The 18,602-nt window shown below is 30.3% G+C and overlaps 1 protein-coding gene, 1 long non-coding RNA gene and 1 pseudogene across 3 annotated transcripts; all 3 read right to left on the bottom strand.

Annotated features, from left to right (window-relative positions):
- Positions 1-4,861: 4,861 nt before the first annotated feature.
- LOC111309585 (IAA-amino acid hydrolase ILR1-like 6 pseudogene) lies at positions 4,862-5,776 on the bottom strand (annotated as a pseudogene). The gene is made up of 2 exons (XR_016330395.1): positions 5,663-5,776; positions 4,862-5,471 (listed from the first exon to the last, which is right to left on the bottom strand). The product of XR_016330395.1 is annotated as an IAA-amino acid hydrolase ILR1-like 6 pseudogene (transcript).
- LOC149513441 (uncharacterized) lies at positions 5,772-9,482 on the bottom strand. The gene is made up of 5 exons (XM_089748568.1): positions 9,250-9,482; positions 7,226-7,301; positions 7,023-7,131; positions 6,617-6,728; positions 5,772-6,125 (listed from the first exon to the last, which is right to left on the bottom strand). The coding sequence occupies exons 2-5, from the start codon at positions 7,274-7,276 to the stop codon at positions 6,089-6,091; spliced, it is 309 nt and encodes a 102-aa protein (XP_089604694.1). The 5' UTR covers positions 7,277-7,301; positions 9,250-9,482; the 3' UTR covers positions 5,772-6,088.
- A 1,958-nt stretch (positions 9,483-11,440) lies between these two features.
- Positions 11,441-13,994, bottom strand: LOC149513442 (uncharacterized). Its single transcript, XR_016330521.1, has 3 exons — positions 13,274-13,994; positions 13,059-13,135; positions 11,441-11,696 (listed from the first exon to the last, which is right to left on the bottom strand). It is a non-coding gene; the product is annotated as an uncharacterized LOC149513442 (long non-coding RNA).
- Positions 13,995-18,602: the final 4,608 nt, after the last annotated feature.

Here is an 18,602-nt window from a genome sequence, read left to right on the forward strand (position 1 = left end):
TCATATGTTTACTTTGCCCTTCCTTCTCTACAAATGATAGACTTACATATTTGACTCAAGACTAAAAGATCTTTTAGACTTGTAATCTAAGGCTTGGGTTAAGGTAGGAAAAAGGAATTTTAGGCTCATAAAACCTTAGCTTACTTTCTTGACATTTCTTAGACTAAAGATTTGACTTTAAGAACTTAAGCATCTTTAAAACTTTAAGGCATCTTATTCTTTTTCAAAATTCTTTTTTCATAGCCATTTTTGACTTTTTATTTAGGCTTTGCCTTACTTTTTTTTTTTTTTTCATTCTTTGCACCTCTCTTCCTTTTAAATAAGTCCATAATGCACATTGGGTTAGGGTAAAACAATAAAGAGGGATAATAATAAAAGAAAAGGCCTTTAGGCTTATTATTGTAGCTATAATAAACAAAGAAAATGAATATATAATAGGCTTAAAAATAAGGCACTAGGGATGCGTCATTCAAAGCTTGGCTTGAAAAGGCTCAATTGGTCCAAAAAATGCCTAGATCACTTCTTAAGTCAAGTAAAGTCTAGAATTTTCGCTTTGAGTATTGAGTAGGTAAATTATAAAGTAATATTCTTTCTTCAAATTTCTATGCAATTTAACATCCCATAAACTTTACACAAAAAAAATATGCATTTCATAGATCAAGAATAAAAACATATACATAGAAATCATTTTCCAAAGAAAAACACACTTATGAACTTATTTCATGCTCCACCACATTCATACTTAAATCATTCTTCAAATTTCTATGCAATTTAACATCCCACAAACTTTACACAAAAAAAATATGCATTTCATAGATCAAGAATAAAAACAAATACATAGAAATCATTTTCCAAAGAAAAGCACACTTATGAACTTATTTCATACTCCACCACATTCATACTCAAATCATTCTTGAAAAATTAATGAAAAATCAACTAAGCCTATATAATAAAGAAGTTAGCATGCCAATTTGGTTTGAATCATAAAGCAAAAAATGGTAACAATTTTCTAAAAACATGTTGAACTCAAAAAATTTCTTTTCATCCACACTTACTACTTTAAACAAAGCAAAAAAAAAAAAAAAAGGAAAAAGAAATACTCTCCCAAAATTTGCTTCATGGTCAAATCTTCTTGTGTTCTTCATGCAGCTTGACACTCCATCACTTTCCATTCCTACAAAACACAAAAATAAAAACAAATTAAAGCATACATATCCTAAAAATAAAAACAAAAAGTATAAACCACTTAAAGTAAAACTTGGGTTGACTTCCAAGTAGCACTAGTTTTGATCAAGCTTGACCATCCTTAAATCTAAAAATCAACTTATCCTTTCAAGAGGTAGTTTACCTTGTTTCATCCTTCTTTATGGTATCACATAAATAAAACTAGGCCTATGAGGTGTACTAACTCTCGATACATAAATAAAATAGTTTGGACTAGAACTTAACATGTGGGTTTTTGGTCTAGAGGTTTCGATTATAAAATTGCAAGGGCTAGGGCTTGAGGATTTCACTAAGTGGGCTTGTGACACTGGGTCAGGAGGTTTAGACATCAAGCTTAACTCTCTAAGCTTACCATTTTCCTTAACTCTTGTTATTGAGTGTACATCATCCTCATTTATAAAGACACCATATCTACTAGTTACGAATTATATTCTTTTGCCCTTAAATCTTAGAGTAAGGTCACAATTATACACATCAATTATAGCTTTAAAGGTTAATAGGAAAAGTCTACCTAAAAGCAAGGGGGCTTTATTATCTTCCATATCTAAAACAACAAAATCTACAGGGAAAGCATACTTACTAACTTTTACCAGAACATTCTCTAACATTCCTTGTGACTTCTTAGTAGATCTGTCAATAAATTTAATGGTGAATGTTGAAGGCTTTATTACTTCACAACCTAGCTAGATAAAACCATTGATAGGCATAAGGTTAATACTAGACTCAAGATCACAAAAAATTTTATCAAATTTTAAATGATTAATTTTGTAAGAGATTGTAAAACTCTCAGGATTTTTTGCTTTTTGAAAGGAGTTGTCGAAGTTCAGGACTACAATTTTCAACAAAAGTGACATTCTTCAACTCCTTGAGTAGCACTTTGGGGTAGGCCTTGACCGACTGCTGCTGTGGTCACGAGTTGGAACCAGAAACTTTCCTCAATTAGGCGCACAATTTAACTGACAATGAGTTGGCTGACTAGGCATTTAGTAGCACGATGATTGGCCAATGTTAGAGACGTGCGGATTATCTCATGGTCAGAATTACAAGCAAAGGAAACAAGCTGAAAACGTGACTAGTTGCATTGGAAAATGAAGCTGAAATGTGCTAATTGTGCTGCTGATTTGGGCTCACAATGCAAGACCATTGGTGCGTGGAAAAAACCTAGGAGAAGGCCTTAAATAAGACATTTTACAGCCGCAAGAGGGAGACCCTAGCCGCCTATCATTTTTTTTAGGTTTTTTGAGCGCCTCAAGACTGGCAGCCTCTATGGCTGACCGGTTTCGAGGTCTTTTAGGTAGTTTCTTTTATTTACTTTCCCAAGCCTTTAAATTCCATTTTTACGTCTTTTACTTGCCTTTGTCTTAGTTAATTTTCCATTACAATTTGAAAGACCTTAATCCTTTTTCTTTTTCAAAGCAAAATTCTCCTTTTGCTATTCAAGTTTCTATTCTAATTTTTAGCAGCTACTAGTTTCGGTTTTTCTAGCATTTTGAGTTTTTTTCCTTTGAGTTTTCAATAGCTTTTTTCACTCCTTTAATCCTTCACTTTGTAGTTCAAGTCTCCTTTCAAGTTTGCAAGCTTTAAACCATTGTCTTCCCATGCAAAATCTACTTTCTTCCATTCGGTTCCTACTCTATTCCAGCACTGATTTGGCTACTGTTTTTGTATTTTTCTTGGGCATTCCAAACCTGGTTGGTCTTGATTATGATGGTACAAGGATGCCATTGGGTAGAGAAATCACATGGAAGGCACCTTGTCACTTGAGTCAATTATTTTGAGTTTTGTTTGATTTATTTTCCTAATTATGCTTGCTGCCATTTAATTTCTGTTTTAGTTTCTTAATTCGGTTTATTGAGTTTGCTAATTACATTGCTTGGCTGCTATGATCTCTACGTTAATGTTACTTTAAAGCCATTTGAAGCTTTCTATTTTAATGCTTCAAAGTTCATACTATGTATATATTTTTGCGTTCTATTTACAAGCATATTATATGTTCATTCTGGTTTTAATTTTATTACTTCTAATTTCTTCTCAAATAGCTCTTATAATTTTGTTGGTTATAATTTTCTGTTTTATTTCCATAATCTTTAAATTTTGATGGTTAATTAAATCCTTTTGTAGTTTTAGGCCTTGAGGCTCTAATGTTCATGTCATGGTTGTTAGACACATTTAATTTGTTTTCATGCATTTTACTATGTGGTTTTAGTATAGCCCGAAAATCATGTACTCCATTAGGGTTAATTTATTTTTCATCCATCTTCTACATTACTAACTTCCATGCATTGTTAATTTAGGAGTTATTTAGATTTTCATGTCATATTAAAGTTAAATTCATGTTTAATTAGTTTAGATTTCACGCAGATTTTGAATTGATGCCTAATTCTAATTTCATGTTATTATTATGGAATTTGAATTAAAGCCTTGCCTTTAGTTTATAACAATTTTCCATTTTTTTAGTAAGTGCAATTTTAGTAAGCCTAAGTATAATTTGCTATACGTTCATAATTGGTAGGCTTTAGGTTTAATTCATTTGGTTAATATAAGGTTTAGTAATTTCACCAATTTTCATTAAAACCAAATATAATCTAAGTGCCCAATGTCGATAATTAACTTTAGATTAATTACAAAATTCAATATTTGTAGAGATAATACTTGATACTTCCTATTCATATTACTTGTGCGACTCGTATACTTATAGCATTCGGCAACATTCATAGCAATAGATACATACATAAACAAAAAGGATCCTCCTTTCAAGAATTTTTGCATGACAGTAGAATACATATCTAAACAAAAATCCAGATAACCACATATACTCCATAGCATCCAAAATCCAACAAATTGTTTTCACTCTCCAGTAGAGTTGAAAACTACATACACCCTGTCAGTTATTGTAATCAGTAGAGCCGAAAGCATTAAAAACCTCAAAAATTCAACTTCTAAAATTTTGCTTAATTCAAAATTCCTCAACATTTTAGTAAATGCTAAAATTGATATCCTGTACAACAACAATTATTGTTATAAAAAATCTCAAAGAACAACATTCATACTATAACACCCATCAAAACAATTTAATCTTTGCAACCATCGTAAATGGTAGAAACTTTTTTGACCACATTTAGAAAAATCCACAAATAGAAATCAACAAATTGTTCGGACTTCCCCGCACATAATTCGCAAGAAACAACATAATGTATATTAAGTAATAGGCAAATATTCAAATACTACTAATGACTCCTGATTCATTCTGCATTTAAAAGAAAATAAAAAAAAATTGAAAAACTCATACGTCCATTTCTAATCGTTCTATTAAAGAAAGCCATCAATTTTAAATTTAAAAACCAAATTATTTTATTATCATATGAATTCGCAAAATTCAACCATTTATACAAAAAATCAATTTAATAAAAATCAATTGAAAACCAACCACAAATCAACCAAAATTTAAAGTTTTAACAAAACTAAAAGGGGACTAATAGAAAACATAAATACATACCTTCTCAATTAATTAATTCACTCTCACCTCTTACTCAAACAAAAAGAAAATAAAAGCAACAAAAAGGCAGACATCATATAGCTGAATCAAATAAATATACCTAAAAAAGGATATTACACAAAATAAAAAATAAAAAAAAAATGAAAAATCAAAATTTCTTGCATCTAAAAACCAAAACTCAAATTTTCTTCCAACCAGAGAAGATTAACATATCATCAATAATGAATTCTAGCACTAGAAAAGACAAATCTAAAACACAAAATATGAAACCCACAAGAGAGAAAGAGCAGATTAATAAAAAAAAAAAACATAATAGCACCAGTGAGATTTTTTTCACACTGGAATGTGCTCGGTTGGGTTGGGGATATACCAGAGATAGCCTCTTCACTTTAACCATGCTCAACGAGTTGCCTTTTTACAATAGTGGCAACTGCAGCACCGAAAGGAAGAGTATCTTCATCAATCATAAAATATGGCGAGTGACCTGTATCTATAGACCCCGAGGTCTCATTCCTCACGCTAATGTTGTAGAAGGTTACCGGAACCACCTCTGAATAAAAGGAGGGGTCCTCAGCACCCATCATTGGAGGGAGCACCTAAAATTTGGTGGTCCGAGTAAATTATTAGGCACCTTCTTTTCATGCTCATAGATTCTGTCATCATTCACGGTTAGGGGATAGATTGTGTACTCTTTTTCAAAGAAGTTAACCATTGCCAAGCATCTAAAAACACAGGCTTGTTGCACGATTACCTGTGTTCCATGTCACGTGTGTGTTAGAAATGGAAAACCAGGCTTGTAGTGTTGGAAGCAAGGCTTGTAGTGTTGGATGCAAATATAAAAGTAAGGCATTCATGAAACCCTTCGAAAATTGAAGAAAAATCTTGAATCCGTCATCGCATCCTTGAATTAGGATTAGAATCGAAAGTAAAAGCATGACAAACCTCTTCAATTCTTTGAAGGAAGATGTAGAATCTGGCATTGGAGAAAGCCCTGAAGGTACCTCCAATTATCACCGTGTCAGGGATCATATCAAAAAAACAAAGATGAAACTCGAGTTAGAAATATGAAAAGGATAAAGAGTAAAAACAACGTTAAAGGTGGAGAAAGATAAACGTGGGAGTCCAATGGATTTGATTTGCGAGAAACAATTCCTTGTAGGCTAATTAAAGCAGCTGAAGCAGCCAAGGTAGGGTCAACTGAGTGGCGAGGGTTCCCAGTGAGGCCTTTTCTTCCACTGATCACAACTCTAAACAAGCTACACCGGGCAAGCAGAGGACAAGGCCTTGAGTCAATTATAACTGTGAGGTGTTCATGAGAGACATGGACTGCAAAAATGGCTTCGATATTTTCGAGGGTCCTATCTCTTATCATCCCCGTAGCACCATTTCCTGCTTCCTCAGCCGGCTAAAAAAGTAATATAACAGTTCCCTTAGGCAGCCAAAGGATTAAATTTACAAAAATAATTATTTTTTATAAATGAGGACAAAGCTTGAACATTATCAAACTATCAAATTTGGTTTATTTCACTGTCTAGAACCTCTTAAAACGATCTTGAATTCCAACCAAGTTTTGTTTAATTTTAATTTCCAACCAAGCAAAGTTCTTTTAATCATTTTACCCCTCCAAAATTTTCTTCAAGAACCAAAACAGATCATAATTCAGTTTTACCTCTTAAAGCCCTGAATTCTCAGCTGTTAACTATTAAGCTTTCACTTCAAACAACAAAACCAAGCACTTTTAAACCATATCCAAATTGAATGAATAAATACAATTTAAATAGCAAACCAACTAAAGAAATGAAAAAACAACAAACCAAATTCATAAAATAACTTGAATTTTGCGTAAAAAAAAAGAAACCGAACAATTCAATAGAGTATTTCAAATTAATACTTAACTTTCCGTCTAAGCCCAAGCCAAAAATGTTTGTCTCATCTGGCCCAAAAAGAAGTGAGATAATTGCAAAATCATGTGCACGCCACCCAGTGATTTGTAGACCAGCAGACTTGTCTTCGATCAGTCAAGGTGCATGCATATTAAATTCTTGGCTCAGCACAAATGGAAAACTGCATAAAATGGGCATTCTTCTCCTTTCTTATTGATTTGTTAGCCCTTCAGCTAAAGGGCTAACCAGTCCATCAGGAAACAGAAATGTCACAATGAACTAAGGCAGTTTTCTTAGAAAGTTATTATACTAGACCTTATAGCGGGTAAAACATAGGTGTGCTTAGTTAATGTGAAAATCATAATCACTTTAACTGAAAATAATAAACACAAAATATGAGGCCATAAAGGAAAGGATACCAAAAATATGAATCATTCCATCAGTTGCAAAGGCAACTAAAATCTTCCCATTGTGATTGAAGCATAAGCAAGTAATTGCAGGTGGATCTTCACCAAGAGGAAGGACAGTCTTCATTAAAGTTGGAAGTCCATTAAGGCATAGATAATTTTTAAGAAAAGCTACTTGTCATTAATAAGAAGTCTCTGTATATATAGCTACATACCATAGCTTTCCATGTTTTCATGTTCCATACAGTCAATGAAGCATACCCCATAAAGTCAACAGAGTTTGAACCAAGCCTGAAAGGAGAATGACATTCAATTAATCTCATGCCCCAAAATACATTCAAATTACGTTATGTAACTCTGTTATGAGACCTGTGATGAAAAAAATAAAAATGCCATATTCAACATTCATTCAATCCATACCATAAACAATCCTTCAATTAAGCAAGTGACAGTGGGAATGCCAAAATGTTTATAGTTTTTTCTATGTAAATCCCTTGGAATAATAATATGATACGAGATTCAACAAATTTATTAAACTAAAAAAAAAAAACAAAGAAACGAAATTGTGATGGATGTAGTAATTTCATATAAACTAAACACTAACACCAGATATTTAAATTACAGTTACGGTCGTGTTTTCAATCAACTCATATTTATCGTGTTTATGGGTATAACGAAGATCATTGCAGTCATTACAATTATCACAGTCGTGAATTTTTTAAAATTTTGTATAACTTACTATAAAATATAATAATTATAATTATAATAATAAAAATTATTATTTATTATTTTTAAATAATTTATAATATTTCATATCTTTTATTTACTTGATAAAAAAATTATTTACAATATTTTTGAGATTATAATAAAGTAATATAAAGTTAATAATAAAATTTCCTAATCATAAACACGTTTTGAACATCTAACATGAAATTATCAAAAACAATAATGTTTGTTCAATCACAATTCAAAAATTTTTCCCCAAAAATTTCTCCTAAATTAATTGTCTCTAAAATAATAAACATTTTCAGTCCATTTTCCTAAATCAAAATTTTCCACTAAAACAATAAAATCCCAACCCCTTCCCAACCTAACAAGGCCTTCATCCAATTCCCAACGTCACCCAGTCACCCACAATCCACACACACACACTCCACACACGTTGCACTTCTACTTTTCTCCCATCTTCCCGTTGCCCATCAGCCCTTCAATCCATTTTCGTTCTTTTTTTTCTTCTCAACTCTCTATTTCTCTTTTCTCTGCATGGTCTCTTTCATCATGTCTCAAACTCAAAAGCATAAACCTCCGATACAAGCAAGAAGCTCGCTGTCTTCCTCTCATCTCATCCTCTCCTAATCGACAGTTTAACCCCAAGCTCAAGGATCAGCAGGTAGCAAGCCAAGTAGCTTGCCACCCCCTGCTTTTAGCTGCAGAACCATGGAATATGGATGGCCAGACAGATACTAAAGAACGGAATGTTCAAGAGAAACAAAATCAACAAAAAAAACAATTTTATGCACCTTCAAAATTCAAAAAAATAAATTATATTATGCTGGTTGATGTTGATTAAAGCTGAAATTCTAAATTTGGTTGTGTGAATTAAGTTCTTTTTTTTTTTTTTTTTTTCTGTTCTTAGGTTTCTCTGGGGTCAAATTTGAACAAACAAAATAAAAAATTTTCCTATCATTTTTGAACGAAAAACAGAGTAGTGAGAATAACGAGAATAAAGAGCTGATATTTTCACTATTCTCCATTATTCTGTTTTGCTACAGCTGATTACGGCTATTATGGTCGAGATTGAAATTCTTCCCCATTTTTTCTTCAACATCGGGCGGCGGTAGGTGGCATAACCGCAAAATAGCGGCTACTATACCGCTATGCCACCACTATTTAAAACGCTATAACACTTTAACATACCTCAAAAGTAACTCTTAACAATCAATTTCAGCCAAAAACTCTAACCTTTTGCTTCGTTGCCAAGAAAATTAAGGAAAATCCAAGTAAAAGAAAATTCTCCCTTTTTATCATTTACATAGCTAAGTGCAATTTAACATTTATAATTAAGAAATCCCTAATAGCATTTCAAACAAAAAAAAAGAAATTTCTTCATAAGCAACGCTTCTTTTTTCTAAAAATTTATCAACATCCAAAAGAGAAATTCAATTTTACTATTGTCCAAAAAATGGGCGATGAATTGAAAATAAAAATTAAAAGAAAAAAAGGGAGAGTAAAAACTTACAGATCAATGTTGATGAGAAAATCTTAAATTCATGATCGATCAACAGATTCTCAATTTCCTTTTGAAAGCTTAAGTGAGATTTAAACCTAGGGTTTTTATATTTTCGACCATTTTTTTTAGTTTAGATTTTTGTTTTAATTTTATATATAAAGAATAAAGCAACTATTAACGGCACAAAATTAAAGAAAAGTTTTCGTTGATTTTCATCCTTTACATTCTGATGAAAACCTTAAAAGGTCTATTATCATAAGTTTATAATCATGTTTGCAAATATGAATTTTTAAAAAAAAATTACATACAAAATAAAATAAAAAGAGTATATTAAACATGCAAAAAAAAAAATTACTTAATTACAGAGAATTCATTCTTAAATAGGTCATTGTGAAAATTTCAATTCAATTTTGATTTTTGTCTTTTTTTTTTTTTACTTGAAAGATAAAAAAAAAAAAAAAAAAAAAACTTAGATTTTGGGAATTCTTAATAAGTAAAATAATAATACTATAAGAAAAGAGAGCAAAAGAGAATTAGGAATTGCAGAGAATATTGAAAATAAGGCAAATTGGAATTGCAAGAGCAATGCATGAAAGGCTAAACCTCAAAACCAAACAAAAAATTTTGCGAGAACATACAAAATCAAATCTTTGGTGTCTCAATTCAATAAAATTGAAAAAAAAAAAAACTTACAAATAAAAAATCATTACCTCCTATTACATCTGTGCACCACTCTTGCTTTTCCTTTTAGATTAAAAAAAATAAAAAGAAAAAAAATATATCTTTGCTCACAAAAGAAAAAAAAAAGAAAGAAGAAAAACTAAAAAGTAAAGTTCGAAAAACAATGAAGTGCTCCTAAACTCCCATCCTTTTCTCTTCACACCTTAGTCTTTTTTTTTTTTTTTTTTTAAATAAAATTACTTAATTATCTTTTCTTTTTCAAACAAATTTTCAGAAATGAATTTTCAAAAAGTTTTAAAAATTTTTGAAAAATCTTTAAGATTTTTCAAAAATCCATTTTTGGGAGTTCTAAATCGCACTAACACATTTCAATATGAAATCTTACGAAATTAAACATAAAATCAAACGAAAAGGTAGAAAGAACAAATAATTCATCTTTGATTTTTGGCTTTTGTTTTTTTTACGTCAAATGGGTGAAATTTTTAAGTTTTTTTTTTTTTTTAACCTTTAAGAACTTCAAATGTTTGTTCTTTCTACTTTTTCATTTGATTTCATATTTAACTTTGTAAAATTTTATGTTAGAAATGTCTTAGTGCATTTTAGAACTTTTGTAAATTCATTTATGAAAAGTCTTAAAAGTTTTTAGAAATAAATATTTAAAAACCTTTAAGAACTTTCGAAAATTTATTTTTAAAAATTCATTTTCAAAAAAATATATAACTTTTCAAAAATCAAAAACTTGTATGAAAGAGAAAAAATAATTAAGTAATTTTACTTAAAAAAATTAAAAAAAAAAAAAAAACTGAGGTGTTAAGTGAAAGTGTGGAGTGCATTTAACAACACCCAAATTAATGAAAAGGCAATTGTAAATATCAAAGCAAGAATGAGTTTTTACCAAACTTAACCTGCCAATCATTTTTTATTATATTGTTGGGCTCTCCATATTATAATCAATTGAAAACAACTTTTATATTATACAATAGATAATTGCTCATAATAAAAAATACAGAAAAAAAAATTGTGCTCTCTTATCCATGAAAAAACAGGACTTAAAAAATCATAGCTAAAAACTCAGTTTAAAATCTAATTTTTGAGCCAAATCTTAATTAAGAATATAATATTTAATTTGATTCAAATCTAAATCAAATATTTTCAGGATTACTCAAATGAGGATTTTTTAACAAATGTGAAATACACTCGCGATCTAATAGCGTGATATTTTGAAATATGCTCTAACAGATAATTTTTTTGCACATGTGGCATGACATGTGGTTAAAAAAAAAAAAGTCTAAATCCTAACTCTTTCTTTCATTTTTAACTCTCTGATACTTTTTTTTTTTTTGCAAAATCAATAATATAATCAATATTTGTTTGTATTAAATGGCAACGTCTTTCTATTTTTATTTTTAAGTTATAATCAATTTCCAGAAATGAGAAAAAATATATGATAACATTCAAAATCATCACAATCACAAATCTCAAAGTGAAAAAATATTTTAAAAAATCTTAATTGCCACCGTTTACCATAATTTTAATCTTCAACATCCCAAAATTATTACAACCACAATTCACAATTACTTCAACATCTCAAAATCAACACAATCACAATCTTCCAAAAATTGATAACAAGAAATACAATTTGAAGAACAAAGCAAAAATACCAAATTTGAAACCCAAATGTGTATATGTGGCCAATAATATTGTTTTTTGTTGAGTTGATGTAGCTCCCTCAATCACCATCACCATTGCTCCACCATCATTATCAATTTGCTTATCTACCATTTCCTTCATTGAAAAATCATTAGTAACTGACTAATATTCAATGCTGTGCCAAGGAAATCAAAATCTAGACCAAAATTAGCTCCCGTAACACAGATGGCTTGGGTATAGGTGGTGACATTTACAAAAAGACTTTCTTTTTTGTTGTTGGAGACGAGCTGATGGGTTTGCTTGGGAGATTAGAATGAAAGCAAATTAAACAATGAAAATAGTTAAAACTTTTTGAAAAAAAAATCCTCGTTTGGAGAAGATAATCATGGAGAGTGGCACCCGGATGCGGTAACCATGGCGTAGAGTTCTAGGTTCTCAAGGAGTTTTTGTGTTGAATCTAAAACTAGAAAAGAGAGGGAGCGGGGGTGTTTTAGAAAGAGAACTGATAAAAGAAAGAAAAGGAAGAAGGAAAAGAAGGAAATAAGCGAAAAAAATTAGAATTTTTCATTTAATTTTTTTTATTTTATTAATTTTTACCAGTGGTAACAAGTTTTTTGCCAGCCATCAGAGGTAAGGGCAAGGGTATATCACATGCGTCAAAAATCTTTATTTGAATAATCCAATTTGATTTTGATTTAAATCAAATTAAATATTATATCCATAATTAAGATTTGATTCTAGCGTCAAATTTTAAATTAAACATTTGATCAATTATCATAACACATTTATCTACAAATAAACAAATAAATCCATGGCAAAAGCAAAACGCTTTTTAGTAACAATTAAATAATGTAATAAATAATGATATTTAAAAAAAAAATTTACATACATCCCTAAACGAAAACAAATGATTGGTTCAAGTAATTTAAAAAATTTAAAAATTGATTTAATTGATTTAATTTATAAAAAAGAAAATCAAATCTCTTGATTAATAGGACAAAATCGAAATTAATCTAATCGACAAGTTAAATCAGTTGATTTTTTCAGTTAGCAATATCAATTAGATCAAAATTGATAAATAAAAAGAAAAAAATCTTAAAGGGTCTGTATCTTTCGTCAAGAACAAATCCATTAACCTAACGCAAGACCAGACGAGAGAACAAGAGATCGGAAAGAAAGAGAGAGGAATCGTTTGGGATTTGTGTGGCTATATCAGAAATCCAAAAATATCTATGCCCAAGACATAAACATCCATGAATAGAAGCGAATCTTATAATAAAATTTATCCCCTTAGCAACAACCCAATGATATTTAACAGCTTGAGAATAATTCCCTCCATTACACTTGTCTATGGGACAAAAGATGAGTCCATGGCTATATAGCGAAGCAGACAAATGTTATTCATAGAATAGTAAGGAAATCATACTACTAAATTAGTTTGAGAAAACTAAGCACAAACTTATTAGGCACACAGTAAGCAGTGTTACCTTTTCCAGCATCCCTGCAAAAGTTCAATGATGCTCCAGGCTACAGTTGTAGTTTCAAGGAAAAAAAAGTCCAGCCTCTTGAGAGACAAATAAAACCAACCAAAGAATTTTAAAAGAAAAAAATCAATTAAAACCAAATAGACCCATGAAAAAAATTATACAAAAATTTAAAGAAATCATAAATAAAATATGAAGATAAGAGATCAAAAACTTACCCTAGAGTTGATGGACTAGATCGCTCACTGTGTTTCAATTTAAGAATTCCACAATTCAGACAGAGACGTTGTTGAATATGTGGCTTGACTTACTCCAAGGTGAATCAAGTCTCGATTGAGCAGTCATTTTTCATAGTCATGGGTCCTGCTTTAGCAAAGTTTCACATTTGCAGCTGTAGAGGGCGGTTTGTGACCTTCCCATTTTCCAGTGAAACCATGGACCGAAAGGTTAGTGAGAGATAGCAATAAGATGCATCCATTTCTTGGCTAATTCAGTATCTTGTGGATGCTATCTATGAGGCAGTTAGACACGCCTCATGGGGGATCTATTGGGTCTTTTAAAAAGATTCAATCAAAAGCCACAAACAAATGAAGGGAAAGCCTGCTGTTTTTTTGAGATTGGGTTTTAAGATGAGAGTAAGATACACACGTCGAAGAAATCCGTTGTATAGAGAGAGCGGGGTGATCTCAAAGAGTTTTCAATTTGAATATGTATGAAATTTTTATTTATGTATATGTTCAAATTAGAATAATTATATATAAATACGGTTCCCTCCCGACTAAGGTTTTGAGTTACCTGTCTATCGGACAAATTTTTTATATTACTGGTATTTGTGCTGAGGGATAAAACTTTGAAATCATAAAAGATGAAAAAAGAGTGATTAAGAGTAAAGGCAAAGAGTTTTTTTTGTATTTGTATTTCGATGTTTAAGTCAGAAATCGACTATAAAAAATTAGAAAGAGAATAAAATAGAAAAAAAAAAGTAAAAGAAAATATAATGATTAGATAATATCTAGATGATCCTATTTATAAATAGAAGACGATAAATCTATAGGGTAAATTGATGACATGATACTATACATGTTAGATCAATTTGATATGTCAAATCAATCGAAAAATAAAAAATACCCTAATTATTTACCGATAGTCTCTAATGAAAGAAAAGATGATAATTCTATAAAATAGAATTATTTTTAATAATAAATTTTGTTTAATTTTTTATAAAATAAATTAATTTTTACTCCTAAATTATTTAATTTTTTATCTGTAAGAAAATTCATTAAAAGTGGAAAAAATAATTTTTAAGCAAATTGGACGAATTTTGTAGCAAATATGCGAGAATGGCTAGGCCAAGTGAATGCCGACCAAGGATCAAAGAAAAAGAAAACGCTGCTACATTGCCTTGAAGATTTTGTGCATTAGTGCAAGGCATTAATTGTAAGATTTGCAATATCATGACAAAGTAAGAGAATGCAAGGTGGCGCGAGAAGAAATTGCAAGGGAAAAGAAAAAGGAAGCCACGTTGTTGCATGCCTAATAGGAGGTGGCGTAATAAGGCATAAGGAAATTTGGATGAAGATATAAGGTGGCGGCACAAAATGGAGCCAAGTTAAATTGTCTTAGCCATGAGTTGTCATGATGAGGAAAGGCCAAGGATTCACTACAAGAAATCTGACATATAGTGATGCTCAAAAAAGTATTATAAAATCTCAAAATTCATTAGTATAGCACATAAACCTTGTATCGACGATCAAAATATATATTTCGATGAATTTTTAACCATCAATATATCTCTTATCGATGTAGACTTGTACTGACGATTTTTAAGGTATCAGAATAGCTTTCAAAGATATAACAATGCTTCAAAACTATCAGTAAATGTATATCTATTTTGAGTTCCACCGTTTACTTTTTACCGATGGTTAACACCCGTTAGTATAGACTTGTATGTTTTAATTTTTCTTGCCTATACTGACGGTTTATGGTTATCAGTATAGACTTGTATTTTTTACCTATATTGACACTTAAAGCCAATCAGTATAGATTTTTAATTTTTAATTTTTTACCAATACTGACGGCTAGCATCCGTTGGCATAGACTTATATATTTAATTTTTTTGACCTATATCAACGGTTAACGTCTATCAGTATAGACTTGTAATTTTTCTTACCTATATAGACGCTTATTTTCTATCAGTATAAACTTGTATTTTTTAATTTTCTTACCTATACCGATGGTTAGAGACTGTCAGTATAAATTTGTATGCTTTACTTGTCTTACCTTTACCGACAGTTAGAGAGTGACAATATAGACTTATATGTTTTAAATTTTTTATAATATTTTGTTGACTGTTAGTATCGCTTGAAATATTCCAACAATCAAGTGCATCAGTATAAATGTTAAGACATTGGTAAATATTTTTAAAAATTATATTTTTAATTATTAATATTAATTTATTTATTGTAGACATCAAAATTGTCTAGGCTTGATCAAATTTGCTATTTTTTTATTAAATAATAAATAAAATAATAATATTATTAAATACAATAATAGAAATTAAACAAAAAATACAAAAAAATATAATAAAAAAAAAAACAAAAGAAGAAAAGACTGGTGGCAGTGGTGCTTGGCACGGCACCGCTAGCCACCATACCTTACCACCATTTTCCGGTACCACTGCCATCATACCCTACCCACCATACCCTATCCCTCTCACATACCTACAAATTTTATCCTAAATAAAACAAAAGAAATAAAATAAGGGTGAGGAACTCATGCTCACCCCCATGTTGAGCCCTGTGCCACTTACTCAAGTACAGAGCACAGCCAAAACTTTATAAATAGAGCTCATGGTCAAACCAGGAACAAAGAGCAGAAAAACAAATGCTGCAAAAAAATAGAAAGAGCTTTCTACCAGAAAAACAACAAAAAAAACACAAAAAAATAACTTAGTCCCCTGGAACGGAGAACCCAGCGCCGAGAGTTCCTGCACAAAGAAAAAAATAAAGTCAGTTTCAAAAAAAAAAAGAGAGAATAAAAAAAAAGGTTTGACCAAAACTTTCGGGCCAGATATATGTCGTTTAGGGTACTTTCAGGTGAAATGGAGGCTGGATCTGTGTTCAGGGGATTGAGAAAAACATTTTAGGTGATTTTGATTTTTTTCAATCACAGGTGATGGCGATCGACGATCATCAGAGACAGCAACAGCAGCGGTGACGACGATCGACTAGCCATCTACATTGGCTGAAGAAAAAAAAGGTTTTTTTTGTTGGGGAGGAAAAAAGAATGATTGAAAAAAATTTGGACCTTTTATATAAACTGTGAAAACCAAAACGATGTTGTTTCAATAAATACCAAAATGACGTCGTTTTGAACCCTAAGGATCCGCGCGTCAACTTGTGACCCAACCCGAAGTCTGAGCACCTGATCCGACAACCCGTTTCTCTTTCAGGCTCTGACTGGTCCAACCGAACCGGCTCAGACCAAACCAGACCGCCCCGAACTGCTGACTCGAACCCCTTACACCAGACTGAACTGCCAAACCGAATTGTGCATTGACCAGACCGATCAAGTAAAAAAAGATTTTTTTTGAATTTTTTTATTTTATATATATATTATTTTATTAATATTTATGCATATTAAAATATTTATATTTTTTAGATTAAATGATGAAATATGTGGTTAAATTTATATTTATATTTTTTGTTAATTTTTAAAATAAACTTTAAAAATAAAAAAATAAACTTAATAATAATATCAAAATAATAAAAATGCAAAAAAAGAACATTTTTATCCAACGATGAGATTCAAAGGTATTTCAAGTAGTGATGCCTATGAAATCTCTAGGTAAAAAGATTTTTTTAAAAATACTGCAAGTGTATTGGAGTATTTATAAAAAATTTTCTATTTTTATAAAGTAATAAATAAGAACTAATTAATAAATTAAGAATAAGTAATAAAAAATAAAGAAAAGTAAATTTTATCCAATGATGTGATTCTAAAAGTATTCCGAGTAAAGATGTTTTAAGAAATCCCTAGGTGAGAAGATTTTCCTTAAATATTACCAATGTATTGAAATATTTATAGAAAATCTTTGATATAATAAAAATTCTTCTTTTCTTCCAAATTTTAAATGAAAATATTAATAAAAATTAATGAAATTTCTACATAAAAAATAAAATATGTGCATTAACATATTATCATTTGTATTGCATACATGGTATAGTTATTTTTTTTTTTTACTAAAAAATAAATTTGAGCCTCCGAAGATGAAATTCTAAGGTATTCCGAGAAGTGATGCCTAAGAAATTTTTAGGTGAAAAAGAGTTCTTTTAATGTTACTAACGTGCTGGAACATTTTTAAAATTATTTCAATAAAAAAGCTTAAATTTATTTTTCTCGAATAAATTTTAACAATAAATATTAAATAAAAAAAATCAAGAAAGTTATTTTTTTAAATATTGAAAATGAGACTATTTTTTATCAAAATCAAAGGATAACACGTAGTTAATTGGTACCATTTTAAATGGGCACTGTAAGAGTGCTAATCATTCCCTACGCGTAACCAATCCTAAACCCAGACTGTTACGCAAATCCTAAAATTATCCTTTTAATAAATTTTAATTAATTTTAAGATTTCATTAAAAGGATATGTTTTAATAGGTGGCCAATCGCACCTAGCCAAAAAAAGATTGGTGGCGACTCCATTCTCTGTTATTTTTATTTCGTTTCCAAATTCGTCGGGCGGATATAAAACTGTTATGACAGCTAGGCGACTCTGTTGGGGATATCTTTTTATTTTTGAGAGTTAGACCAAAGTTAACTACGTGTTATCCTCAATTTTTTATTTAAATAGTCCTAATTGGTTTCTTAGATTTTTATTTTTCACTTTTAACAAAAAAGGTAAAAAAAATCGAAAACAAAAAAAAATTTCCCTCACTTTTTTTTACTATGCCTCTTATGCTTTATTTTTTGTATATATTACTCTCAATAAATTAAGATATATTTGCACACATAATGACATGATGCAACTCATGCATAAGCTCTATACCTGGGCTCTGTCCTTTATAGGAGGAAGTAGAGTACCTATGCCCTCGTGAGGTGATAACCTCTGCAATGGCAAGTGAAATACTTTCACGCAAATTGAACCCTTTCCGTTCATAGCCTATAATGGGTGAGGATCAGGGTGCCTTACTAGTCTAACATGGACTACAGTAAGGAGCAATTTGGAAACCTTTAGACTGTGTCAATCCAAACCTAATATGTAATAAGCTTAAGAAACCAGCCTTAGGTAAAGCCTCATCCACCTTTTTATAAGAAATACCTAAGAATAAAAGTTGTGTATAATACAAAATAAAATAAAACTAAAAAATCTCAAAACTAAAAAACAAAAAAGTTTTTTTCTCAAACCACATCCTCACACTAACTCAATTTTGTTTCATTTTTTTTTGCATTAATCATATCATAAAGCTCTGCATCAAGATATTTGCTCTAGGACATATTTCTCCTAAGAAGTTTTCATGGATCCCATAAAACTACAGATTTGCT

This window comes from Durio zibethinus, chromosome 19, assembly GCF_047325235.1.
Source record: "Durio zibethinus cultivar Kanyao isolate XHJ-2024 chromosome 19, ASM4732523v1, whole genome shotgun sequence".
Taxonomy (NCBI): Eukaryota; Viridiplantae; Streptophyta; class Magnoliopsida; order Malvales; family Malvaceae; genus Durio; species Durio zibethinus.

Excerpts from the sequence above, each read along its gene's own strand:
- LOC149513441 (XM_089748568.1), bottom strand. The coding sequence starts at position 7,276 with ATGGGGTATGCTTCATTGACTGTATGGAACATGAAAACATGGAAAGCT. Across the intron at positions 7,132-7,225 it reads TGAAAACATGGAAAGCTATG|ACTGTCCTTCCTCTTGGTGA; the intron begins GTATGTAGCTAT and ends ACTTTAATGAAG. Across the intron at positions 6,126-6,616 it reads GGCTTGGGCTTAGACGGAAA|CCGGCTGAGGAAGCAGGAAA; the intron begins GTTAAGTATTAA and ends TTACTTTTTTAG.